The sequence below is a fragment of the Dipodomys merriami genome, unplaced genomic scaffold, assembly GCF_024711535.1.
Source record: "Dipodomys merriami isolate MVZ:Mamm:240054 unplaced genomic scaffold, mDipMer1.0.p SCAF_11, whole genome shotgun sequence".
Lineage (NCBI taxonomy): Eukaryota > Metazoa > Chordata > Mammalia > Rodentia > Heteromyidae > Dipodomys > Dipodomys merriami.
This window is the reverse complement of record NW_027202382.1, coordinates 49,311,243-49,331,739: the sequence shown is the minus strand read 5'-3', so window position 1 is coordinate 49,331,739 and position 20,497 is coordinate 49,311,243. Positions and strand designations below refer to the sequence as shown.

The 20,497-nt window shown below is 60.7% G+C and overlaps 2 protein-coding genes across 2 annotated transcripts; one reads left to right on the top strand and one right to left on the bottom strand.

Moving 5' to 3' along the window:
• The first annotated feature begins 5,557 nt into the window (after positions 1 to 5,557).
• On the top strand, positions 5,558 to 10,186 carry Edf1 (endothelial differentiation related factor 1). Its single transcript, XM_070015111.1, has 5 exons — positions 5,558 to 5,741; positions 8,409 to 8,460; positions 9,051 to 9,211; positions 9,450 to 9,543; positions 9,960 to 10,186. The coding sequence occupies exons 1-5, from the start codon at positions 5,664 to 5,666 to the stop codon at positions 10,019 to 10,021; spliced, it is 447 nt and encodes a 148-aa protein (XP_069871212.1). The 5' UTR covers positions 5,558 to 5,663; the 3' UTR covers positions 10,022 to 10,186.
• A 1,078-nt stretch (positions 10,187 to 11,264) lies between these two features.
• On the bottom strand, positions 11,265 to 18,523 carry Mamdc4 (MAM domain containing 4). Its single transcript, XM_070005232.1, has 29 exons — positions 18,442 to 18,523; positions 18,209 to 18,313; positions 17,969 to 18,139; positions 17,749 to 17,874; positions 17,503 to 17,633; positions 17,331 to 17,415; positions 17,118 to 17,243; positions 16,830 to 16,967; positions 16,654 to 16,742; positions 16,398 to 16,571; positions 16,105 to 16,189; positions 15,846 to 16,025; positions 15,508 to 15,624; positions 15,291 to 15,422; positions 15,084 to 15,208; positions 14,886 to 14,997; positions 14,683 to 14,799; positions 14,245 to 14,379; positions 14,011 to 14,147; positions 13,726 to 13,945; positions 13,509 to 13,646; positions 13,279 to 13,397; positions 13,110 to 13,200; positions 12,848 to 12,994; positions 12,569 to 12,703; positions 12,353 to 12,480; positions 12,149 to 12,257; positions 11,531 to 11,721; positions 11,265 to 11,423 (listed from the first exon to the last, which is right to left on the bottom strand). Exons 1-29 carry the CDS (start codon positions 18,521 to 18,523, stop codon positions 11,382 to 11,384), a joined length of 3,687 nt encoding a protein of 1,228 aa, XP_069861333.1. The 3' UTR covers positions 11,265 to 11,381.
• Between the last annotated feature and the right edge of the window lie 1,974 nt (positions 18,524 to 20,497).

Genomic DNA, 20,497 nt, shown 5'->3' with positions numbered 1-20,497 from the left:
TCCTTGAGGTTCGGTTCATCTGCCCGTCATCCTAGTGCAAAGAAAAAAAATAACAAAACACTAAGTAACTATCACTATACAACAAAGGAAGAAACATTAATGATACCAGGCCCGGTGGATCATGCCTGTAATCCCAGCTACCCGGGATGAGATCTGATGATTGTAGTTCAAAGGCAGCTAGGGCAGGGAAAGTCTGTGACACTTTTTTTTTCTTTTTGTCATGGGGCGTGAACTCAGGGACTAGGTGCTGTCCCTGAGCTCTTTTACTTTAAGGCTAGCACTCTACCCTTTGAGGCACAGTGCAAGTCTGGTTTTCTGGTGGTTAACTATAGATAAGAGTCTGAGGGAGGGGCTGGGAAGGTGGCTCAGTGGTAGAGTGCTTGCCTCGTATGCATGAGGCTCTGGGTTCGATTCCTCAGCAAGACAGAAGCAGAAAAAGCTGGAAGTGGCGCTGTGGCTCCAGTGGTAGAGCGCTAGCTCTGAGCAAAGCAAGCTTAAGGAAGTGCCCAGACCCTGAGTTCAAGCCCCAGGTCTGGCAGAAAAAAAGAACAGAAACAATATGGGCTAGGAATGTGGCTTAGTGGCAGAGTGTTTGCCTAGCATGCATAAAGCCCTGAGTTCAATTCCTCAGTAACACAAACAGGAAAAGCCAGAAATAGCGCGGTGGCTCAAGTGGTAAAGCATTGGTCTTGATCAATAAAAGCTCAGGCCAAGTTAAAGCCCCAAGACTGGCACAAAAAGAAAAATGAGACAAGGTAAGTTTTAAAGAACACACATTTGTGTACTTGCCTCCCATGCTTCTGGAGGCTGAAGTCCAAGCTCAAGGTAGACAAGCTGGGTATCCGGTAGGCGCTTAGCCTGCTTCCAAGGTACCGCAGAACCCTGAACACTTTGTCCCCAGAAGGGAGGAGGTACACAGGGGAGTAATGGAAGGACTGACAGTGCAGGAGAAAGCTAATGGGCCAGAGGCCTCGTCAAATGACAGAGCCTCCGGTGAGTGGGCAGCGGCAGTCAGACCCTGCCTCCAAACACCTGTGCCCCAAGCCTAAGCTGCACACAGGCTTTGGGGCCTGCCTTAAACCACAGCAGAAAACACTCCCAAATGGAAGGTCTTTCTTTTCCAAATTAAGAAGGCTTATGGTAGCTGGGTGCCTATAATCCTAGCTACTTAGGAGGCTGAGATCTGAGGATCCTGGTTCAAAGCCAGCCCAGGCAGAAAAGTCCATGAGACTCTTATTTCCAATAAACCACCAGAAAACTGGAAGTGGCGCTGTGGCTCAAGTAGTAGAACAAGTGCTCGCCTTGAGCTGAAGAGCTGAGGGACAGTGCCCAGGCCCAGAGTTCAAGCCCCATGACTAACCAAAAAAAAAAAAAAAAGCTTAACGGTGCCAAGCAAATGGCAGAAGAACAAAGCCAGGTCAAATCCCTGTGTCCTTGAGCTGAAGATCCTGGAATTTTGCGGGGGGGGGGGGGGGGGCAGGGGCGGGCCCCAGGGCCTCCATGTGCTCTGGAGATGATGGAGCATGTTCCTGAGTTCTGCCACCTCCCTGCTTGGGCTCTGACTATCGTTCCAGCCCAGGGGAAGAATAAAATCAGTCTTCGACATTGTGGTCTCAAAGAACTTGATTCTCAAGTGTCTGAAAGCTATGGGGGAATGTTTACCATCAAGGAAGCAAACAGAAGAGGCCAGTATTGGCTCCAGGAGAAACGGTGTGTGTGTGGGCTGGGAGGGGGGAGCGCAGGTTCTCTGTTCCTGGCCTGGACAGGGTTGAGATGAGCTTGCTGCAGAGGAGAATACCCTGGGAACAATGGGATGGGTCACCTGACAGTGAGGCTCTTGAGAGGAGTTTCACAGATGCATGAAAATGAAGGAAGCCTGCATTGGTGGCTTATACCTGTAATCCTAGCTACTCAGGGAGGCTGAGATCTGAGGATCTTGGTTTGAAGCCAGCCTGGACAGGAAAGTCCTTAAGACTTATTTCCAATAAACCCTCAAAAAGCTAGAAATAAGCCAGGCGCTGGTAGCTCATGCCTATAATCCTAGCTGCTCAGGAGGCTGAGATCTGAGGATCATGTTTCAAAACCAGCCTAAGCAGGAAAGTCCAAGAGACTCTTATCTCCAATAAGCCACGAGAAAACCAGAAGTGGTGCTGTCGCTCAAGTGGTAGAGCAGCTGAAGTGGTAGAGTGCTCACCTTGAACTGAAGACCTCAGGGACAGTGCCCAGGCCCAGAGTTCAAGCCCCACGACCAACAACAAAAAAAAAAAAAAAAAAAAAAAAAAGAGAGAGAAAGGAATGAAAGCTATCTTTTCTTTGTTCTTTTAATATGTGAAGATAAATGAATAATACTGGTAGTCTGCTTGTCTTAAAACAGAATTGACAGACAACTTACTGAGATCACCATCTCTGGAAGGTGCACTGCTCACCGGACCCTCCAAAGTTGGCTTCCCATCTAGCTGCTGAGGTCTCACCCCACAGCACCCCTCTTCTGAGCCCTGAATAAAGTGAGTGAGTCTCAGGCTTATAGAGACATGGCATCCATCTGGGTCCTGGCAGTCGAGGGCACCTAGGACCGGATGGCAGACATCTTTGTGACACTAGGGCTAGACTCCTGTTGACGACCAGATGGATGATGGCCGGCCTGATGGACACTAGCGCAGGGGGTAACTGGGTCTCGATACTACTCCTGCAGCCCAGGCCAGCTAAGCAAGTGTGGTAAAAAGCTGGTGGGGCTGCATTTACCAGGCTCTTCCAACAACTGGGAAGGGGCCCCTTAATGGGCTCCTGAGGTCGAATATAGGTTAAATACACCAAGTAGAATATTTTTATTTCTATTCCTTAAGACCACTTCCTTTTCCCAGGCAGACCTATTTATCACATTCTGAGGTCCAAAGGTATTGAGATGACTCCATGAGTGTATGAGTGTGTGTGTGTGTATGCATGCCAGTACTGGGGCTCAAATTCAGGGTCTGGGAGATGTACAGAGCTCTCTTTCACTCAGGGCTGGCACTCTACCAATTGAGCTATGGCTCCACTTCTGGCTTCTGATAGTAAATTGAATGGACTTTGCTGTCTGGACTAGCTTTGAACCTCAGGTCTCCTTGAGTCACTATGATTACTGATGTCAGCCACCAAGTCTGGCTGACTACCTGTATTTTTGGCACACAACCAAGGGGAATGAGGTGAGAGTTTAGGGGGGTATCTTCATGCAGTTCAGTCTAGTCCTTGCTGGGTGCCCAGGGCAGGAAAGTCTTCTAAGGATGCCAACTATCCACCCACAGTGCTGGCACTGGCCATCAGCAGGAAGTAAAGGAGAAATGGGCTTTCTATGTACCAAGCCAGCAGTCTCTGCAAAACTCTCCCAGTCATCCAAGCTGTGACATGTAAGCAGAGAGCTTGGTTTGCTCTCAGTCAGGGTAGAATGAAAACAGTCTCCTCACAGGTGCAAGGGGAATGCCTGTATCCTAGCATCTGGGAAGCTAAGGCAAGGTCTAAGCGTTGAAGGCCAGTCTTAGGCCATAGTGAGACCCTGTCTCAAAAACCCAAACCAAGCCGGGCGACAGTGGCTCACGCCTGTCATCCTATCTACTCAGGAGGCTGAGATCTGAGGATCACGGTCAAAGCCAGCCCAGGCAGAAAAGTCCGTGAGACTCATCTCCAATAAATCACTAAAAAATCAGAGTGGCGCTGTAGCTCAGGCGGTAGAGCGCTTGCCTTGAGTTGAAGAGCCCACGGATAGAGGATAGAGCCTTAGCCCGGAGTTCCAGCCCCAGGACCGACAAAAAAACAAACAAAACAAAACAAAAAGCCCCAAACCAAATCAAACCAAAGCTGCTTTCTAAAACTTTTATTTAGTACTGCAAGACACACAACACAAAACTCCCCACATCTTTCTTCCTTCTAGGATGGGATTACATTTACTAGGATCCCAGTGTTTGTGGAACCAGCCAGTAGCATTGTGTACAGGGATCTTATCTGTGAACCTTGGGTTTTCCCCAAGGCAATGTTGATACTGGCAATTAGATATAAACTTGATCAGGTACACTGGAGAAATGTCTGCATACTCTTTCCATCCTTTTCAGAAAACAATTTTCCCCAAATCAAAAGGAGGAAATCAGAGAACACAGCCCACAACAGCAAATAAGTGGAAGAGATGTGCACACTTGTTAATTCATAATTATTGTTTTTTTTCTGGACCTTGGGATGCTTGTGGCACTCACCTTTTTAAATTTATAGACTGCTCATACAAAGCTACTGTAAAATATCCTAGCAGCTCAGGAAGCTAAGATCTGAGGATCAAGGATCGAAGCTAGTCAGAGGCAGACAAATCTGTGAGATGCTTATCTTCAATTTACCAGCAAAAAGCCAGAAGTGGTGGTATGGCTCATGTACAGTGGCAGCCTTGAATGAAAATGCCAAGCAAGAGTGCCAGGCTCTGAGTTCAAGTCCCAGTACAGACAGACAATTAAAAACACTGTGCCACAGACTCATCTCTGCAATTTTGTCCTTTTTCCTGAGCGGCGCCGGTCACCCCCGGGTACTCGAGATGCCGGGCTGGGGCTGCAGGCGGCCGGCAGGGACCACGCGGGAGGCGGGGTTGGGTGGGCAGGTGCGGGCCTGCTGGGCTCCAGCTCCGCTCCCCAAGGCCGGGTGGTACGCGCGCCGGGGGGTCGGGGTCGGGATCGAGGCCGGGGGCCGGGGTTGGGGTTGGGGTCGGGGTCGAGGTCAGAGATCCGGGTCGGGGGTCGAGGCCGGGGTCGGGGCCGTTGACCCGGGTCGAGGCCAGGGTCGGGATCCGGGGTGAAAGCCGGGGTGGGGAGCCGGGGTCCGGGGTGGAGGCCAGGGTGGGGAGCCTAGGTCCGGGGTGGAGGCCGGGGTCTGGAGTCGGGGCCGGAGTGGAGGCCGGGGTCGGGGGTCGGGGCCGGGGTGGAGGCCGGGGTCTGGAGTCGGGGCCGGAGTGGAGGCCGGGGTCTGGAGTCGGGGCCGGAGTGGAGGCCAGGGTCGGGGGTCGGGGCCGGAGTGGAGGCCGGGGTCGGGGCCGGGGTGGAGGCCGGGGTCGGGGGTCGGGGCCGGAGTGGAGGCCGGGGTCGGGGGTCGGGGCCGGGGTGGAGGCCGGGGTCGGGGGTCGGGGCCGGGGTGGAGGCCGGGGTCGGGGGTCGGGGCCGGGGTGGAGGCCGGGGTCGGGGGTCGGGGCCGGGGTGGAGGCCGGGGTCGGGGGTCGGGGCCGGGGTGGAGGCCGGGGTCGGGGGTCGGTCCGCCCGCGCTGCCCGCGTTTCCACCCACGGGGCCCCGCGCACGCCCGCGTTTCCGCCCACACCTCGCTTTTCCACACCGGAAGCCTCCTGGTCCTCGTGCCCCTCCTCTCTCGGGCCCGGGGTGCCTCCGGCCGCCCGGCTCGCCCCTCAGCCCGGGTCACCGCGTCGCCCCCCACCCCCGTCCCGTCGCCCGCGAGATGCTACGGCCGTTCCCCAGGCAAGCCGGGCGCGGATTGGCTCCGAGCCGCGGGAAGTACCCGCCCCTCGAGCTGTCGACCAATAGGAGGCGGGGGTGGGGCTGTGGCGCAGGCGCCGGAAGCGGAGAGGCGACGGAGGGACGTCGCGTCGCCGCGCCGGGTTTAGAGCAGCTGCCGGAGTCGCCCGAGGGACCGCCGCCCCCGCCACGCCATGGCCGAGAGCGACTGGGACACCGTGACGGTGCTGCGCAAGAAGGGCCCCACGGCCGCGCAGGCCAAGTCCAAGCAGGTGCCTGCGGGCGGCGGGCCGCGCGGGGCGGGGCGGCGCGGGTGCAGGGCCGGGCGGGGGGGGGGGGGATCGGCCTGGGGGGCGGGGGACCCGGGGAACGAGGGCCCGGGGCCGGGGGCCCGGAGAACGGGGGCCCGGGGGCCAGGATCGGGCTAGCGAGCGGGGAGCGGAGTCGGGGCGGAGCGGGGGCCGAGGGCCGGAGGGCGGGGACCGGGCGGGAGACCTGAGGCCTGGGCTGAGGCCGGGGACTGGAGGCCGAGGGCAGGCTGGGAGGGAGGGTCAGGGACGGGGTGGGGATGGGGACGAATAGGACGGGGAGCTGGGACCCGGGAAGGATCTGGAGATGAGGCTGGGGACAGGTGCGCGGGTGGAGAACTGGGCTGGGACCAGGCGTGAGGACCAAAGGTGAGGGTAGGCTCCAGGGCCCAAGGGAAGTGGTGGACACAGGGCCAGCGCACCGCCCTTCCCCCCCTCCCCCCCCCCTGCACCCCAGGCCAAGTCCTCCTCTGCCTGGTTCTTCCGGGATCCAGTGGGCTGCAACCTTTGGAGTCTATCCAGGCAGGTGTACCTTGCTTTTCTGCATAATAGGAGGGATACCCAGGGCTGGAGGTGACCAGTCTGGGTGGTCCATACAAGGGTCATTTCTGAGCCCTTGTGACTGAGGAAGCCCCCAGCCAGAGCCTCAGCTGTACAGTGCAAGTCAGGTGACTGTTATTTGTGACCAGCCCTGAACTTGTCAAGCTGCAGAGACAAAATAAAATTTACTCCCGTTTTCTTCCCGAGGAAACATAATTAGCCATTAGCTAGAAGTCATGTGAACTGTGTAGAAGGGATTTTGGACACATCACACTTAGAATGGCTCACAAGCTAACCCCCAGAGGGCCGCAAGATGGATTAATGCTCAGTAACTGCAGACCCTACTCATTGTCATCAGTGCTTCTGTGTCCAGGGAGACTGCAGTTTTCCTGGGATGCGTCATCTGTCTCACTAGGGCCAGATGCATGGAGGAGGCCAGGCCAGGCCAACACTGTTCCCACTTCGCTTTTGCAGTAGAGAGAAGCCTTCTCCCCCTCCCCTTTTTTTTTTGTGGTGCTGGGATTGAACTTGGAGACTTGTATGTGCTACATGAGTGCTCTCCACTGAGCTACACACCCAGCCCATATGTCTTCATTTTTTTTCTTCTCAAGACTAGCACTCTACCACTTGAGCCACACTTACACTTCTGGCTTTTTGATAGCTAATTGGAGATAAGAGTCTTGTGGACTTTCCTGCCCAGGCTGGCTTTGAACCATGATCTTCAGGTCTCAGCCTCCTAAGTGGCTAGGATCACAGGCCTGAGCCACCGGCTCTTGGCTCAACAGAGACTTAATACATAACTCATGCCAGCCTTGAAGTCATTGTTCTCTGCTTTCATCTACTGAAAGCTGGTATCCCATGCATGTACTACCATATCCTGACATCTTTTTCTTTTCTTTTGGCCAGTCTTGAGGCTTGAACTCAGGGCCTGGGAACTGTCCCTGAGCTTCTTTTGCTCAAGGCTAGCACTCTACCACTTGAACCACAGTGCACTTCTGGCTTTTTCTCTGTATGTGGTACTGAAGTATTAAACCCAGGGTTCATGCATGCTAGGCGAGCTCTCTACCACTAAGCCACCTTCCCAGGCCCCCCATCTTTAGGAGAGATCCTCAATTCTCTAGTGAATACCTGAGGAGAAGAAGCACCTTAGCCACGTGGGCCTAAGGTAGTGGCTGGGAGAGGTGCCCACTCAGTAATACTGGGGAGAGAGTGATAGAGAGAGACAGAGAGAGAGAGAGTATGTGTGTGTGTGTGTGTGTGAATGTATAAATTAGGAACAGTGATTCACAATATTAATAATTATCAAATTAATAATTAATATCAAATAAAACAGTTATAGAAATATCCTATAATAGAAGATATGTAAAGCTGGGTGCTGGTGGGGCTCATACCTGTAATCCTAGCTACTCAAGGAGGCTGAGATCTGAGGATCATGGCTCAAAGCCAGCCCAGGCAGGAAAGTCTGTGAGATTCTTATCTGCAATTAACCACCAGAAAACTGGAAGTGGTACTGTGGCTCAAGTGGTGGAGTGCTAGCCTTGAGCAAAAGAGCTCTGGGACAGTGCCCAGGCCCTGAGTTCAAGTCTCATGACCTAAAAATAAATAAATAAGTGAATGTTATCTCTCTTTTACTCTATCTGTGGTGGTATGAGAACATACAGTGTCTTGGGTACAATGAAGTGTTGTGAATCTTGGGTGCTGTGATAGAGCTTTAGTCCATTGGGCCAGGGCTCCTTGAACACCAGGGCTGTGACACTGATTCAAGCTGACTAAGTAATAACCTGCGGGTAGCGCATTCAGCAGAGAGACATGAGAGAGAGGGCTGGCTCACGCCTCAGGTGGGACGGAGAGGGGATGGGGTGAGATTTCATTATACCAGTCAGAGACTGTACAGTTCAAAACTCACGAGTAGTCTCTTTCTGGTTGACTACAGGTAACCAAAACTGTGGCTAAGGGGGTTCTTGAATGAGCTCAGGTTCTTAGTCCCAGTATTGCCTATCAGTCCTTCAGAACCATTAGGAGCATGCTGATTGGCTAGTGGTAATCTAAATGGTGTGTCTGACATTCCTGAACCTCTTTCTAATTTTCTAGGCCATCTTAGCGGCTCAAAGACGAGGTGAAGATGTGGAGACATCCAAGAAATGTAGGTACTTGCGTTTCTGCTTGCAAAATAAGAATGTGTTACGGGGTCATGTGCCTGAGATGTGGCCAGATAGTTTGCCAGGGACCTCTGGGGAGCCAGTGGCTTGCAGCTGCTGACAGCCAGGAAGGGTGGATGGTCTCTCCAGCCCAGTGCAGTGTGAGGTCATTAGGGACTGTTATCTTCCTCCTACTGAGAGCAGCGTGGACTGTGTGCTTAGGTTTGATCTGAGGCAGTGTGGCTGCCGTTGTCATTGGGAAAGCCTGTTGGTCTGGACGCCATTCTGTTCTATTTTTATTCTGCTACTGGGACTTGGACTCGGAGCTTTACACTCTCACTTGTTTTTTTTCCACTGAAGGCTGGCACTCTACCACTTGAGCCACAGCTCTACTTCTGGTTTGGTGATGAATTGGAGATAAGAGTCCCTTGGACTTTTCTGCCTAGGTTGGCTTCAATCCATGCAACCTCAGATCTCAGCATCCTGAGTGGCTAGGATTACAGGAGTGAGCTATCAGCGCCTGGCTTGGACACCATTCTGAAATCATTTTTTCCTGTGTAAACTGCACATCCTCTACTCTGTTTGTGCTGTTCAGGGGCTGCTGGCCAGAACAAGCAGCATTCAATCACCAAGAACACAGCCAAGCTAGACCGGGAGACAGAGGAACTGCACCACGACAGGGTGACCCTGGAGGTGGGCAAGGTGATCCAGCGAGGCCGGCAGAGCAACGGGCTGACGCAGAAGGACCTGGCCACGGTGAGGCTCTGGCAGCTCGGCCTGGGGAGATGGGGGGGGGGGACTACCCGCCTGGGGGCTTTGGGATCTCCACTTTGGCCTCACCAGAACCTCTGGGTGGGCCAGGTCAGAGTGGCAGCAGCTTCTTGATAAGCTCTGTCTGTTGATGGTGAAACCCAAGCCCCAGAGGCACATCCCGCGGGCATCTCCCCCAGGCACTCCCTCGGCCCGCGTGGCTAAAGCTGCCTCTTCTCCTCAGAAAATCAATGAAAAGCCTCAAGTCATTGCAGACTATGAGAGTGGACGCGCCATCCCGAATAACCAGGTTCTGGGCAAAATCGAGAGAGCCATTGGTGAGTGCTCTGTTGCAAGGCCTTGGCCAGGCCCTCCTGGGGTGGACACTGAGGACCAGGGCCCATGTCCATTCTGCCCAAGAGCTTTCCCTAAGAAAGCAGCGTTTGGGGTTCCCGCACATGCCGTGTTCTGCTCCTGCCACGCCCCTCCACAGTGGCCAGACTCAGTGTTCCAGTGCTTCTGGGACTACGTGTTCATCTGTCTTCTCAGATCATTAGCTACTGCTCTTGAAAATTGGACTGGAAAGCTGGTCATGTGTGTGTGGAGGAACAGGGCGTGTGCCCCGCCTTCCAGCCCCAGGAGGCCCGAGAGGGCCTCTCAGGACCCAGGGAGTTGGTACTGAGCTAGAGGGGGTGGCCTGCTGAGCAGGCCCCGTGGGCTGCCCCAGGCTCAGCCACGCACCGCCTCCTTTCAGGCCTCAAGCTCCGGGGAAAGGACATCGGAAAGCCCATCGAGAAGGGGCCACGGGCGAAATGAGCACAAAGCCTCGAAGCCAGTGCGTTCCGGCTGAGCTCTTCTGGTTGGTCCCTGACCACCAGCACTGCTGTGGGTCTCCCAGGTGGTGGAGCGGAACATGGGGGCAGGGCCGTGGGCCCCCTTGACCCATACCTGCTGTCAAACAAAGCAAAACCTTGCAAAGTACCAGCCCCGCTCTTTTCTCCCTGCCTGTCTCTTGCACCGGAGTGAGGCTGAAAACTTGCCTCGGTAGGTGTCTGCCCGAGGCTTGGGGAATTCTGGTGACCCCCTGTGGGAGGCAGGGGCCATGGTCAGTGCCCTTCCTGCTGGTGAGAAGCTGTGGGCAGCCCTGCTGTGTCTTTTAGGTCGCCTTGGCCAGCGGGGGAAGGGAGCTGGGGAGCTGAGGATGAAGGGCTCCGCAGGGCTGTCTCCTTTTTATCCTCTGCTCAGTGGACATCACAGCCACCTTGGCCGTGTCCCAGTGTTGTGCCCCCAGCGTGGCTGGGCCCTTGCACAGGCAGGGGCCGGCCACCCGCCTCTTAGGTCAGATGTGTCCATGAGCAGGTGGTGTGGCAGGAGGGGCACTCCTGGCTGCCTGGGTGTGAGCTCTCCACCCTCCCCGCCCTGTGTCCTGCAGTGGGCCGGAGCCTCAGGCCACCCTGCGGTGGAGATGTCCTATCGCTGGATCCGCACCCTGGTTCTGGGCAGGTGTCACCACCCTCAGGCCAGGGCCGGCTCCCCGTGACCTCATGGGGAGTGGGAGGCTGCCAAGGTCCTTCGCGTCGCCACTCACAGCCCTGGGACTGCTCGCAGGCTTCAGCCCTCTGTCAGGGGAACGGGGCGTGGGGCCTTTGTGGAACATGCACCAGGCACCGTCTGGGGGAGCAGTGCTGTGGGCGCCTCTGGCGGAGGCGATATTCCTCCACCGTCCATCGGGAAGTCACCCTGTCCAGAGCTCTTCAGGCCTGTGAGGTGGCCCTCCCCAGTGGGTGCAGAACGAGCTAGCAAGCCGGGGATTGGGTGCCAGCCTGGCCCGTGTCTGCCTGGAGTCTGCCTGCCTCCGCACCTGAGGCCTTGGCAGTCACCTCTCCACCCGTGTGCCATAGCACAGAGCGTCCGAGCATGCTCCCCAGGGCCTCGAACCTTCGCAGCCACCCACCCGCCGGCCAGAGTACGCCCACACTGACCTAGGCTGAGCTGCTGTGGGCACTGATGTTTATTCACAGTACAGCAGCTCCCCGGTAGGCAGTCACTGCGTGGGAAGGGGGCCCCGGAAGTGTGGCATGTCCCACCGAGCGCCCCAGCCCGAGGGGATGCCATGTCCACGTTCTTGGCTGAGGTCTGGCCAAATGCTGGGGACCAGGGCCATGTCTGGAGTGGTCTATGGGGTGCTGGTGACAGACTTTGGGAGAGTGACTCGATCCTGGGAGGAAAGAAGGAGCAGGTGGGGATGGAGCAGGGCAGTGGGCTGTTTGCCCTGCAGTGGTCCAGGGCAGGGGCAGGCTCTGGTTCACCATGTGGGGCTCCTACCGCATTGAAGAGAATGTTGTCAAAGCCAGGGGCTGCCGCTGCGGCGCCTGTGCCCCCTGGGAAGGAGCAGCCCCTCTGCAGCCAGTGCCGGGCCCCCAGGCCTAGGAGCACCAGGAGCAAGAGGAAGACAAGCGCGCCGCCCACCGCAGCTGGCACCGGCACCGGCACCGGCACTGGCATGGTCGTGTCCCCTGGAGGCCAGAGGGGTTGTGATGCTGGGACTCCAGCCCCCGTCCCGATGTTGGGGTCTGGCACCCCCCCAGCTGTAGAGGGCGCTAAGGCAGGGCTGTCCTGTCAGTACCAGGCTGCAGACCCGGGAACCTAGGTCCACCCCTTCCTCAGTTCAACAGCCACAAGCGCCCCGCACACAGACCCCACCACGCACCGCCCCAACCTGCCGTGCGTCCAGGCACAGGAAGCAGGAGCCCACAGGCAGGGGCCAGGCCAAGGGGGGGCTGAGGAGGCTCCTCACGGAGAGCCCAGCCCAGGCAGGCCGGGGCAACTGGGGAGGGCAGGTGGGGTTCTGGCGATTCTGGCTTCCTAAGACCACCGCAGACCAGAGCAGATTGGGGATCCTGCCCCCCCCCCCCCCCCCCGCCATGTGCAGCAGGAGCTCACCTTGGCTAGGTGTAGACTGCTGGCAGTGCTGCCCGGCCAGGTACTCGACGTCGTCGAGGGCAATGGGCCCTTCAGCCGGCTGCCCACTCAGAGTGGCTTCAAACACGATCTGAGGTAGGAAGATGCTTTGAGGGCCTGGGAGCGTGGAAAGGGAAGAAGGAAGGGAGCCAACTGGGGCGATGGCGCGGCGTCCCCAGGCCTCACCTGGAACTCTTCGGTGCTGGCCAGCTCCACTTGCACTTGAAGCCACTGATGCCGCAGGCGTCCTCCTTCGCCCCACACGGCCAGCTGGCCCTGGGCACTGCTGAGCAGCACCCTCAGCTCGCCCTTGTCTGGCAGCGGAGCCCCGTGGTCAGGCCCCTCGGAGGAGGCCCCGCCCTCGGCCCTGACCCCCCTTCCCTGAGCCCCAACCCCACTCACAGAAGTGCTCGGGGAAGCCCATGTGGTACCAGAAGCGGAGGCAGGAGGCCGCGGTCGCAGGCAGCGGCTCGCTGCACAGCCAGGCCACCCGGCCCCCAGCACCCAGCACCCCGGTTTCAAAGAAGGCAAAGTGGCCTGGAGATGAAGGGGAAGGTGAGCCAGGCCCCTGTATCTGCGGCCGGTGACCCAGTGGGAGCTGTGGGTGTGCCAGCCGGGCAGGTAGTAGTGTGGCCTCAGCCCACCTTCCCAGGTCTGTCCTCCGCTCCAGCCAGTGCACACCTGCCTGTGTGCCCAGGGTGTGGTCCACCGCGGGCTGGGGGTAGCGGGAAGGGATGGATGCGCCACTCCAGTCCCAGCTGTACCTGCCAGGGCTGGCCCGGGCGCAGTGGCTCCAGCCACACAGGCCAGATTCGAAGTCGCAGGACCCTGCCGGGAGCGGGCTGGTGAGCGGGCGGTCCCTGCCTCCCAGCCCCTGGGCACCACCGGTCCCGGACAGGGCCAGCCTGGGGCGTGGACCATGAGCTTGGGTCCACAGCCTCACCTGGCCGGGCACAGGGCCCGTCGTGCAGGGCAAGGTCGTCCAGAGCCATGTAGGAGCGCTCCACGCCCGCCGCCACAGCCTCAAACACCACCTGCAGGGGTGGTGGGAGCTGGCAGCCTCGCCGGGGCAGCCCTGGCGTGGGGACCCCACTTTGGTCCTGGGCACTCACCCTCCAGGGCTTCTCGGCTTGCATGTCCACGCTGCCCAGGCGCCAGGCCAGCCCCCCGTGAGCACTCAGGCTGAGCACCTGCCGCCTCTCGCCGTCTTGCACGTGGACCCGCAGCGTGCCTGCCCACCAAAGGCCCACCCTGGTCAGCCACTCAGGGGAGCTGCCACTTGGCTTCCAAGGCCTGCCCCAGCCTGGGGGAAGCCGGACCGAGCCTCTTCCACAGCCCTTACCTGGGTTTTGGGGACTCAGGTGGTACCAGAAGGTCAGGCAGCTGGGTTGGGCCAGCGGTGGGTGGTGCGCTGAGGTCAGCGAGGCCACCTGGCCCTGGGACAGGGCGCCTGGGCTGGTGTCCACCACCATGTAGTGCCCTGGGAGGACCAGCGTCAGCCTGCCCGCCCTGGCCAGCCCTCACCCTCTGCCTGTGCCAGGCGGTATCACGCCCAATACCTTGGGCTGTCTCCGTGGTGTGGTCTGCCCATGGGCCCCAGGGGACGTGGCCTGTGACGTGGGCCTGGCGCGTCCATAGGCCCTGGCCCCCACTGGAGAAGCCACAGGCCGAGTCCTCAAAGGAGCAGCTCCGGGGAGCCCAGCAGGGGCCGGGCCTCACAGTCACGTCGTCCAGTGCCATGGTGCCGTGGTACCCGTCCCGGAGGCCCTCAAACAGCAGCTGGAGGCGACGGGTGTCAGCTGGCTGGGGCTGCCCCGCACCCCTCTGCCTGGTGTCGGGCTTACCTGGTACTTGGTACTCGGCCCAGGCTGGTGGTGGAGGGTCGCCCAGGCCTGGTGCCAGCGGTTACCGTGGGTGCCCGAGCGCGACCACAGCCGCGTGTCCTGCTCCCCATCCCTCCTCAGGGCCAGCCGTAATGTCCCTGCAAGGAGGTGGGATTGGAGGGGATCGGGGCGCCAGCGGAGCCCCCGACACGTCTCGGAGCCCGGCAGCACAGCTGTGAGCTCCAGGGTGCTCACCGATCTGGGGTCCATACAGGTGGTACCAGAAGCTGAGGCACTCCTCGGGGGCCGCCGGCACCTGCGGGCCTGTGAGCAAGTGGGCTCCTTGGCCCTGGGCAGGAGGGTCTGTGGGGTTCAGGAGCATGTAAAAGCCTGAGGGGGGACACGGCTGAGCTGTAGAGATGCGCCTCCAAGTCTGAGCTCCCCCAGCCCCTGGCCTGGGAACCTCTGTGTTTGAGGCCCCCTAAGCCCAGGGCCCTAGAGGTTTGGGGTGACCCACCAGTCTGGCAGCTCCTCTGCATCTGAGGCCTCCTCCCCAAATCCGAGGGCCTCCGGGGTCTGGGGTCTCCTGCATCTGAATGACCCCTGGGTTTGGGGTCATCCCTGTGTGTACGGGACCCCAGACTGGAAGCCCCTTCAGGCAAGGTGTCCCCTGGGGTCCAGAGGCCCACATACCTCGTCCAGTGGTATGATCGTATCCAGGGCCAAGGCTCTCTACCCGGCGCCAATGGGCATCCGTGAGGTGGCCCGTGTGCCAGGTACATGCATCCCGCTCGAAGTTACAGGAGACCTCTGGAAGGGAGGTGGGGTCAGCCCCCCTCCACCATCACCCTCCCCCGCTCTGACGTCCCGGGGGGGGGGGTGAGCTCCGCGGGGACCTTGGTCTTTCCCGGTGGTCACTGTGGGACTGCAGTCCCTCAGGGTCACATTGTCCACTCCAGCCCCCTGCTGTCCGGGGCCGTCCAAGTCCAGCAAACCAACGAACTCCAGCTTCAGGCAGGCATAGAACAATGTAAGTCAAGGCAAGCTCTGTGAAGACCCCCCCCCCCGCCCCCAGCCAGGGCTTCACTCCTCACCCGGAAGGGCCGGTGCCGTGATCCCAGGAGGACCCTGTCCACTGTCCAGCTCCCAGAGCTGCTGCCTGGGGCCTGCCACACCAGCTCCCGGAAGCCCCTCTCCACCACCACGAGCGCCAAGAAGCCTGGTAAGCACAACGGGGGTGGGCTTCTTCCCACCCCTTCCACGCAGAGACTCACTGAGGCAGGGTGGCAGGTGGGTGGTACCTCGGGGGTGGCCGTGGAAATAGTAAGCCATGTGGAGCTCACAGTGGGGGCCGGAGGGGCCCAGGGCGGGCGTGCGGGCCCGGGCCTCTGCCTTCAGCTGCCCCCAAGCCTTCTCGAGAGACAGGAAGTGCCCTGGGGGGAGGGGAGGTCAGCCCTGTTTCCTGCAAGGGCCCCCCGCAGCCCAGGACCCTCTCCTGCAGGGTGGTCCGGGCCTTACCCTCTGCAGCGCCGCGCGCGTCTCTGTGCGCCTGGGCTGGGAGCCGCCGCCACTGCAGCGGGCCCACGCTGGCGTCCTCCCAGCCTCCGGCCGAGGCCAGCTCAAAGCCAGTGGAGCCTGCGGGGGCAGCTGTGCTGAGGGGCAGTGAGGGTTCTGGCCTCTGGACAGGGGTCTCCCGGGCTGCCCGGCCGGGCTCAGGGCAGCTGTGCTGAGGGGCAGCGAGGGTCCTGGCCTCTGGACAGGGGTCTCCCGGGCTGCCCGGCCGGGCTCAGGGCAGCTGTGCTGAGGGGCAGTGAGGGTCCTGGCCTCTGGACAGGGGTCTCCCGGGCCGGGCTCACCACACTCCTGCTCGTCCTCGCCCTCGGCGCACTGCGGCTGGAAGTCGCACAGCTGCTCTGGGGGCACACACAGGTCCTGGCAGGGGAGGTGCCCCGGCTCGCAGCCCTGGGGCCGCGGCCAGGGGGGCTGGGGGGCTGGAGCCAGGGCCCAGGGCTCAGGCAGCTGCGGGATGGACGTCTCTGTGGAGGAGGGCGGGGCTCAGGCCAGGGCCTGGTGCTTGCCCTGGGCAGGGCGGTGAGCCGGGCTTGGGCAGGTCACCTGGTGCTGCTCTGCAGTGGCTGGACAGGATGAGGTCATCCAGGCCCACGACGCCCCCTGGGCCCGTCTCCCCAGCCAGAAGGATCTGGTGGCGGGGGAGGGGGGGGAGGTGAGGGGCTGCTAATACATCCTTAATACATCCACCTACTGTCCCTGCGAATCGCTGGACACTGCTTCCAGTCTCCCCCAAAGGGCACCTCAGGAGGGCCCGGGACCCCCTCTTCTGCTCTAAGCAGGGCTCCCAGGCCACACCCCTCGGTGGCCCTGTCCCTGTCACTGCTTGGCAGGCTCACCTGGAAGGGATGGGTGCTCCGGATATCAACCCGGTCTCGGACCCAGGCCGCCCCCAGCTCCCCGTGCCGTCTTCGCAGGGGGCTGGGAGCCTGCGGGGCGCCTGGCCCTCGGGTCTGCAGGAGCAGCTGGAGATGGCCGGCCTCAGACCCGTGCAGGTAGTAATAGAAGATGAGCTGGAAGAGATGCCAAGGGTGGCCCGGAGGGTCCCAGCCCCAGGCAGCCCGAGGGGTGACCCTGTCCGCCTCACCGCCTCACCGAGCAGTTGTAGGGGTCTGAGGCTTGGAGCACCGGGCTGGACAGGACGGCAGGGGTGCCTGGCTTGGCCACAGAGGCCAGGAAGGTGCCTGGGGAGAGCGGGGGCGGGGGGGTCGGCCAGGCTTGCTGGGGGGAGCGGGCAGAGGATGGGCCCGCCAGGACCCTGGGGTGCTCACCGTGTGCGCTGTTCTGGCTGTGGTCCCGGAGCGGCCAGGCCAGGCTCTGCGGGCCACCAGCACTGTGGTTCCGGGTCCAGCCCTCCGAGCGGCTCCACAGGCCCAGGCCAGTCTCAAAGTCAGTGGCCATGAGGTGGCCTAAGATGGGGCAGGGCGGTCGGGGCTGCTGAGCGGGCGCCCGGCCGCAGCGGGAGCACGCTGAGGCACACCCTCCCGGACAAGCCCCCCGAGTTGTGCGAAGACCCCGAGGACAGCCCCGCCTCCCGGCCCCTGGGCGGCCCGCCTCACTGCAGGTGGCGGGGTCCTCGTCAGAGCTGTCCCCACAGCCGTCCTCGCCATCACACACGCCGTCGGGCGCCACGCAGGCCCCGTTCCGGCAGTGGAGGTGTCCCGGGGGGCAGCTGGCCTGGGGGCCTGGGGTGGGGAGGTGGGGGGCCGTCTGAGCGGGGCAGGGAACCCCTGGACACCCGAGGGTCGGGACCTATGGGCGGGGGGCCTTACTGGGCAGCGCACAGTTCCAGAACGCCACGTCATCCAGGGCCACTGTGCCTCTGTGGGTGGCATTTCGGGTGGCAGAGAAGGTCACCTGAAGAGAGGGTGGCTCTCAAGACCTCGGTCGGGGCCTCGACCTCCCCACCCCCAATGCCCGGCCGGCCGGCCAGCCCCGGCTCACTCGGAAGTCGCCCTGGATGCGGCCAGTGGTCACAGCCAGCTCCTGCCAGCTGGGGCGCCAGGGCCCTGAGCTCTGCCACAGGGTGAGGGTCTCTGTACCGTGGGTCAGCTCCAGCCGCAGCTCAGACACACCTACGGCACGGCGGACAACCAGTGTCCCCTCCGCCTTCCGGCCGCGCCCCAGCCCACTCCTGGGCCTCCCGTCCCGGAGCTGCCCCTTTCCAGGGCCTCCGGGCCCTGCACGCACCTCCCGAGGCTGTGAGGTACCAGAGCCTCAGCTCGCAGGCGGGGGCTGCCTGGCGCAGGACCGGGGAGCGCAGGGCGGCGGTGGACGCCTCCTTCCCGGGGTGGGTTCCCACGGCTATGTACCAGCCTGGCCCGGGTGAGAAGTCGGAGCTCGCCCACCAGCGCCAGCACCAGCGCCAGCGTGGGGGAGGGGCGGGGGCCGGCCGCTCTCCCCAGCCTACCCAGATCCGTGCCACGGGTGTGGTCAGCATGCGGCCCGGGGCCCGCCAGCACCGCTCCTGCTCGGTCTCGGAGCCAGCGGTAGCCCGAGGTGCTAATGTCCCGCCAGCCACAAGAGTCCTGCTCAAAGTCGCAGCTGAAGGGCATGCCCTGAAGAGGGGCCCCGTGGTAGCCTGGGGGAGCGGGTGGTCAGCGTGTGTCCCCAGCACGCACGCTGCCCACACCCGCCGGGCCCTGCTCACCACACCACGCCTCATCCGAGCAGCCCAGGCAGTCACATGCGAAGTTGCACACAGCCTCACTGGGGCTCCTGCAGCGGCCGGGCACCCCCTGGCCTGGGGACCCCCCTGCTGGTAGAACAGCAGCCGGGTAGGTGGAGGACCCCCCCCCCCGTAGTACCCCAGGCACCGCACCCAGCCCCAGGGCCGTCCCCAGGCTGGGCAGGGTGGGCCCAGGATCTGCCAGCGGGGCTCACTTTCCCAGCCCGAGGCTGCTGCAGTTGGGTTGGAAGTGTGGGCACGCGCAGTGAACGCCGGAGGGAAGGCACAGGACTTCATGCCGCTCAGCAGTGAAATGGAGGGGCTTCCACAGTGGTAGAGGTCCAAACCCCCCGCAAGAGGGGCAGCTGGAGGCCTGGACAGCTGGGCAGATGTCTACTGTGACTGCATAGTCCCTGGCCCGGGGCTTGTCCTGGATGTACCTCACAGGCCTTCCTTCTGGGGGGCAGGGCGGGGGGTCCTACATCTGCCCCAGTGTCTATAACTGGTACCCAGCTAGCAGCGGACTCACCGAAAAGCAGGACCAGGACAGGTGGGAGGTAAGTGGCGAGGCGCATGGCTCTGCAGGCTGATGTGGGTCTCACTGGAGTGGCTCTGTCCCTCCTCTGTATAGCCCTGGGCTGGGCCCCACCTGCTGCTGACAGCCTGGGCTTCCGGTTGTAAATGTGTCCCAGGGGGCCCCCGGAGGGCTCAGCCCTCACCTGCCCGACCAAAGGTCAGGCCTTGGCCATCCCGCACACCGCCCAGCAACCCCACTGGAGCCTGGAGGGCTCTGCGAAGCAGGGTGGGGGTGGTGGAAGCCACTGTGGCTCCTCTTGGGGGTCTCCAGCCTCCCCTACCCTATGCAGGCCATGGAGGTGGAGGCGGTGTGTACAGCCAGCCTGTGCTCTCCATCCCAGACCAACTCTCGGCCACCCCGGAGCGTCCCCCTCCACCCCACCTTCACAGGCGCCCAGTTTTGGAGAGCACAGAAACTTTTGGTTCTTGAGGAAAAGACCCAGTCAGGATGGAGGCTCATCAGGAGGACACACCACGGTGACCTTGCTGATGGAGCCTGAGCCTACTACTTGTGGACCTGAAACAGGTCTCAGAAGTAACCACCCAGAGAGTGGACTGTACCATGTCTTGGTACTAACCACCCAGACAGCAGACGGTACCACATCTCAGTACTAACCACACAGAGGGCAGACTGTACCACTGCTCAGTACTAACTACCTAGAGAGCAGACCATACCACGTCTCAGTACTAACTACTCAGAGGGCAGACAATAACACATCTCAGTACTAACCACCCAGAAAGCAGACTGTACACCTTAGTACTAACCACCCTGAGAGCAGATGGTACTACATCTCAGTACTAACAACCCAGAGAGCAGACTGTAACAGATCTCAGTACTAACCACCCTGAGAGAAACAGTACTACATCTCAGTACTAACCACCCAGCGGGCAGACTACCATGTCTCAGTACTAACCACCTGGAGAGTAGATAGTACCACATCTTGATACTAACCACCTGGAATGCAGATGGTACGTCTCAGTACTAACCACCCAGAGAGCAGATAGTACTACATCTCAGTACTGACCATCCAGAGAGCAGACAGTCTGGCCCGTGTGGTGAGGGTGCTGTGTGTCCCAGTAGCCTGGGACCCTGGCTCTCCCAGAACCATCACCAGGGCCCCCTGTATCCCGCCAGCTGAGTGGAGCTGAGTTTGTCCCCACCCCGTCCTGTACATAAGGAGGTGGAGGTGGGGCTGGGGCAGAGGCTAAGGCTCGCCAGGGTAATGGAGGATCAGGAGATCTCTGTGGTTGGGGCAGGCAGGGGAACTCTGTTCTGGAAGCCATGACTATGGTACTGTGTCATGTCACATGTGTCCCTGGCTGGCAGACCAGGCAGGAGCACTGTGGACTGTGTAAATGGCCATGGTCAGCTGGCCAGGACCGTGGTCACCAGCACCCCTCACTAATGGGAACAAAAGGTGAGCTCCAGAAGGGGACACGGCGGGCAACCCAGGTCTTGGCTGGCTGGGAGGGGCCATGTGCTGACTCCGTGTGCAAGGCCTCATGGGGCCTCCTTCCCAGATGTCCTTGGGGATAGCAGGTCTGGGCAGGGGTAATCAGGCCATAAACAGCGGCAGGCAGGGGCCCCTTATCAGACCCAAGAGGCTGAGTGTGCATCGCCAAGACCTGGGCCCCCCACAGGCAGAGAGCAGCCCTAGGGGGTGATCTAGAAGAGAAAGCCAGGACACAGTCAGA